The 5,822-nt window shown below is 36.0% G+C and overlaps 1 protein-coding gene across 1 annotated transcript in view; it reads left to right on the forward strand.

The window, feature by feature from the left end:
• The window catches only part of LOC106472407 (Krueppel-like factor 5), a 21,823-nt gene that overhangs the window by 14,982 nt on the left and 1,019 nt on the right, over positions 1 to 5,822 (forward strand). The window contains exons 3-4 of the mRNA XM_013933051.2: positions 488 to 547; positions 4,931 to 4,943. Coding sequence (XP_013788505.1) covers positions 488 to 547; positions 4,931 to 4,943 — 73 coding nt within the window. The remainder of the gene's footprint in view (positions 1 to 487; positions 548 to 4,930; positions 4,944 to 5,822) is intronic.

Consider the following 5,822-nt stretch of genomic DNA (forward strand, 5'->3'; position numbering starts at 1 on the left):
CGTCAACTCATGGGCTCTTCTTGTCTGATAGACTAGAGGGATGGCAGCTGGTCAACAACATACATCGTCAACTCATGGGCTCTTCTTGTCTGATTGAATAGAGGGATGGCAGTTGGTCAACAACATACATCGTCAACTCATGGGCTCTTCTTGTCTGATTGAATAGTGGGATGGCAGTTGGTCAACAACATACATCATCAACTCATGGGCTCTTCTTGTCTGATTGAATAGTGGGATGGCAGCTGGTCAACAACATACATCGTCAACTCATGAGCTCTTCTTGTCTGATTGAATAGTGGGATGTGACTCTCACTCTTATAACACACCAACAGCTCAAAGTGCTGAGCGCGTTTTTTTATGCCAACGGGTTGCGAACCGTGAATCCTCGATCCCTGAAATAATTACATATATTTAGTGCTGTCCCTATATTGTTACTTGTTACTATATTATTACGTTATTAATGACTGTTTATTCTTTATGTTTTCAGGCTGTACAAAGGTTTATACAAAAAGCAGTCATCTGAAGGCCCACCAGCGTATCCACACAGGTATGTGTTTCGTGTTTCCAGATAATCCTACTTCTCTTTTCCAGTTATTTAGAAGAAATTGACTACTTCTTGTTATGAAATTTAACTAAGGACGTTACTGACGTCATTTCTTACACCTCAACTGGAGGCTTCACTTCTACTAAATAAATGCTTTATAGTTAGACAAACACCTTAAAATAAACAAAAACAATTTTGGATGAATTTTATTACAAGTTAGAGTGTTTACAGTGAGTACGAGAACAGGTACAACATTTCGATCACTGGTGCGATCATTCTCAACTACACAAGTTTTTTAAAAGTTTTAATTTCATTATCTCGTATCTTACAAAAGACAGCTAAGCCTAATGTTACCAATAAACAACCTAAGCCTAACCGAAATAATCTGCCTATGTTATGGCGAGACAGGAAAGGAGAAACTTATATTATTACAAAAACAACTGAAATTGATGAATGTGATTTTAAGCTTAATCTTTCTAAAAACTTGCAAAACAGAAAAGTTGACACCAACCTTCTTAAAAATAAAATTGAACCTTTAGCCTAACCTAAAAATTAACCGTTAAAATTTGGGCACTAGAGAATGACCGAAATGTTGTACGTGTTTTAAAAGCAAATTTTATTTACTGTAAAAGCTGTAACTTGTAATAAAATATACTTAATCGGTAAGTAAACTCAAAACGAAACTATGAATTTTGTAAAATTTACATTTTTTAAAAAAGTTCCTCGAATTTTGGTGAAATTCATGTAAATTAAAATTTTTCTCAGATTTAATAATTTCGTAAAAATATATTTTTTTTTGTCTGGCATAACTTCCGAACGATAAAATCCTGAGTTGAAACGTTAGAATCTTTTAAATAATATTGTATTTTAGTGTTTAAACATTGCAATATATATCCTTTGTTTCATCGGGAGAAACACTTGACGTTCTAATTATTTTCTCTAATTGACAGTTGACAATTAAGTAAAGCAACAAAATAATTGAGAAACACGAGTGGTATTTTTGGTACTTTCTTACTTTCATTAATTGTTTGTTTTTTCTATGAAGTTTTAGTTTTTATCATATATATTTCACCTTTATGAAGTACAGAGACGATTTATGTTATCTCCCTGTTTTGGCGTTCTCCAATCTCGGTAATTTCCACCCCCTCCCAATGAAAATTTCAAAATTAGAGGTGGCGAAGTTTGTAGAGCAAGATATTGTGTTTGGTCTGATCCCGAAGATCGATAAAAGTGTGTAACTTAATTCAGCTCGGAGTGTTGAGAGATCATTCGTATGGATAGCCGGAGAGAGAGAGTGTCACAGCCAGCCAACAGTCCGGATAGCTTCGGCCATGAAGATGAGAAATGGTTAGTGTCACCCAAGTTGTGTGATATTTCTTGGCCTCGTTTTCACTGCGCAACTCGTTAAACGACGAACGTCAATAAGTTAGCTGTCTCAAATTTAGAGCGCCTTCAGGCGTTCGTATTGCACGTGCCGAACTGCTAGGTACAAGAGCATATATTGCCCGAAGGGTTTCTTATCTCGCCTGGAATGCCTGTCTTGACCTGCAATAGTACGAATAACAGTCATAACCGCTACGCATTGAGGCGTACAAGCGGGAGAGTGATAGGCCGACCATAAAACGAAACAGCAGGGAGGTGAAGTCGTTTATCAGGGTGAATTAGAGAAGGACAAAGTTTTGTCTTCGTCGCTGTTTGTCATTAGGTGCTAGTTCCAATCTATATATATATATGTTACCTCTATCCCCTCATTTAGACCTTGTATTGGCATTTCCTGTCGTTTGTCAAGTCGACCTGCAACGTATCAATCTACAGCGATTGTGGGGTCGTTACAACCCAGACCTCATGGGCTCAGATGACCCGCCAGTGAACGGGAAAGACAAACCGACAGAATGATGGATGTAAATGTATTGAAGTTGTAGAAACTGTGTAACAAATATTGATGTACCAAACCTTCATATAATGTAAAAATGAAAATCTAAACTTTACTTGTTTGTTAGCACAATCCACCACTTCAGTAATGGCAGGAAAATTACTCTTTTGTCCTTATCAGCATTATAAGGTGATGTAACAGTTTTACATCATTGTAACAATGATGTAACAGTTTCACTGGATAACTCTTGTCATCATTGTTACACTTATGTAGCAGTTTCACTGGTTAGCCCTTGTTCATCAGTTACACTTATGTAGCAGTTTCACTGGTTAGCCATTGTCATCACTGTAACAGTAATGTAGCAGTTTCATTGGTTAGCCCTTGTTCATCATTGCTACACTTATGTAGCAGTTTCACTGGTTAGCCCTTGTCATCACTGTAGCACTAATGTAGCAGTTTCACTGGTTAGCCCTTGTCATCACTGTAACACTGATGTAGCAGTTTCACTGGATAGTTCTTGTCATCACTGTAACAGTGACGTAACAGTTTCACTGGATAACCCTTGTTCATCATTGTTACACTTATGTAGCAGTTTCACTGGTTAGCCCTTGTCATCACTGTAACAGTGATGTAGCAGTTTCACTGGATAACCCTTATCACCACTGTAACAGTTTCACTGGATAACCTTTGTTCATCATTGTTACACTTGTGTAACAGTTTCACTGGATAATCCTTGTCACCACTGTAACAGTGATGTAACAGTTTCACTGGATAACCCTTGTCACCACTGTAACAGTGATGTAACAGTTTCACTGGATAATCCTTGTCATCACTGTAACAGTGATGTAGCAGTTTCACTGGATAACCCTTGTCACCACTGTAACAGTGATGTAGCAGTTTCACTGGATATCCCTTGTCATCATTGTTACACTTATGTAGCAGTTTCACTGGTTAGCCCTTGTCATCACTGTAACAGTGATGTAGCAGTTTCACTAGATAACCCTTGTTACGTATTACAATTTCAAATAGCCTGAAATTGTAATTTAGATTTATTAGTTAAATAAATGCCGATATGTATCCAATTTATGATATTTGCCAACAAGATTAATACACACGGTTTGCTTTTTTAATACAAATATGTTTTAATAACAAAGCTACAATACAATTTATAATAACAGTTATTACAAATAGTTATTACAAACAATGACTTATATACAAAAGTTTTAAAAACTTACAAACAATATAAAGTCTTCTTTCTGGTCTGGAATTTCCTTGATGTCTTATCAAGGGTTCACGATGAGCGAGTTAATTTCGAGTTGACGTAGGTACAATTCACTTAACGGAAAACTAGTTAGTTCTATAGTATTCATTGATCACACGCCGATTTTTTCTACCAATGACGTTAGGTAATGTTTTCGTAAAAGTACTAATGTCCGATGTGAATCCATTGAAGTTAATGGTTTGTAATGTTCGAAATTTATAAATGTTCGTGGTCAAATATCTGAACTGTCCCGATTGATAAGCGTTATAACAATCACAGTTATAGCTTCCGAAGTTTATAGTATACCAACTATAGTAAACCAATAATACATATTCTTTTTTTTTGGCGCGTCGCGTTGGTTATATTTATAGGCGTGTGGATAGTTTCGCGAAACTTCAGCTTACGTAACAATACTAACACGCCACACTAGCGTTTATGTACACACACATATATTGTTGATTCTTACACTCGAGAATGTTCTACAACTTTAGAGAATAGGCGGGAGTTTCGCAATACAGATTTAACAGTATAGGTTAATTTAATTTAAACAAACGTCGATATTAAAACAAATATATAATAGTAAATCCGTCACACCCTTGTCATCACTATAACAATTTCAAAATGATTGAGACGATGCTTTACATGAACGATGGTTGTCTTTATAGGTTGTTTGAGCGTTTTTTTTTTGTGTTTGTTTGTTTCAGAATTTTCATGTAGGGCTATCTGGTCGTAGCTGACATAATCTTGAACTAACAAGAGTTCTCTGTCGGCTGAATAGTTATCAATGAAATCTTCAAGTTATCCTCTGTGGGCTGAATAGTAATCAATGAAATCGTCAAGTTATCCTCTGTGGGCTGAATAGTTATCAATGAAATTGTCAAGTTATCCTCTGTGGGCTGAGTAGGTATCAATAAAATCGTCAAGTTATCCTCTGTGGGCTGAATAGTCATCAATGAAATCGTCAAGTTATCCTCTGTGGGCTGAATAGTTATTTCATAAAAGAAAATCGTCAAGTTATCCTCGTATTTCTTTCTTCTAGAAGTAAGTGCTTTACAGCAGCTGCAGGTTTTGGTTTCAGTTTTAGGTCGTAAATGACCTGCTTCCTGGTCTTTATTGTCTTCAGCAGTTTCTTTAGAAAACCCCACCAAGCGGTGTTTTATAGTAACATTTTACGACTCCATATTGTTTCTTTAAAAGACGTTCTTTCATGAAGATTTGTAGAAAAACACAATAAATCTCCCCTAACACAAAGGTCACCCCTATCGGTAAACAAAATAAACACGACTTTTGAAAGAGCGAATCAAGGATGATTTACCAGAATTGAGTCTATGGAACAGTAATACTGTTAAGTTACGACCAAATACTTCTTAATGTCCTCAATACGTTGACCTCTCCCATTTATCCAAAGAAGATTTTCTGTCAGGAATAGTTTATGTTCATCACTAAATTACTCTGTTTTTCTCCTGTACAAAAGTTGCTCAAATGGAACAAAAGAATAAAGCCTGATCCAGTAAGACAAACCATCTTGTGACACACATTTAGTCACAAACGGACATCTCAAGCTCCACTGACCTCACAAGATGAATAAAAAAAACGTAGGGTAAAAACAGTGGTTAATACACAAGACCATAGGTTAAAGACAAACTTTGAATATGTAGGATCATGCATGAACTTCAACAGTTCGTTTATAAGGTCATACATAGACTAAAGAGAAACATTGAATAAGAAGGATCATACATTAATGTCATGATGTAATATATATATACTACATATTGCATATAGTTGATGAGGGTCTTGGACTGATGGCAGATGTTTGGTTACTAGACTGACAACAGATACTGGATTTGTAGACTGTAAACATATTTTGGATTAGCTGACTGATGGCAGGTATTGGATCGGTAATCTTATGGTAGGTATGGGATTAGTATAGTGATGACAAATGTTGGATTAGTAGATTGATTACAAATATTAGATTAGTGGACTGATGGCAGGTGTTGGTTTAGAAAACTGATGAAAGATGTTGGATTAGAAGACTGACGGCAGTTGTTAGATTAGTAGACTGATGATAGATGTTGGATTAGTAGAGTGATGTTAAATATTGGATTAGTAGAGTGATGATAGATGTTGGATTAGTAGAGTGATGT

The sequence above is a fragment of the Limulus polyphemus genome, unplaced genomic scaffold (genome assembly GCF_000517525.1).
Source record: "Limulus polyphemus unplaced genomic scaffold, Limulus_polyphemus-2.1.2 Scaffold5304, whole genome shotgun sequence".
Lineage (NCBI taxonomy): Eukaryota > Metazoa > Arthropoda > Merostomata > Xiphosura > Limulidae > Limulus > Limulus polyphemus.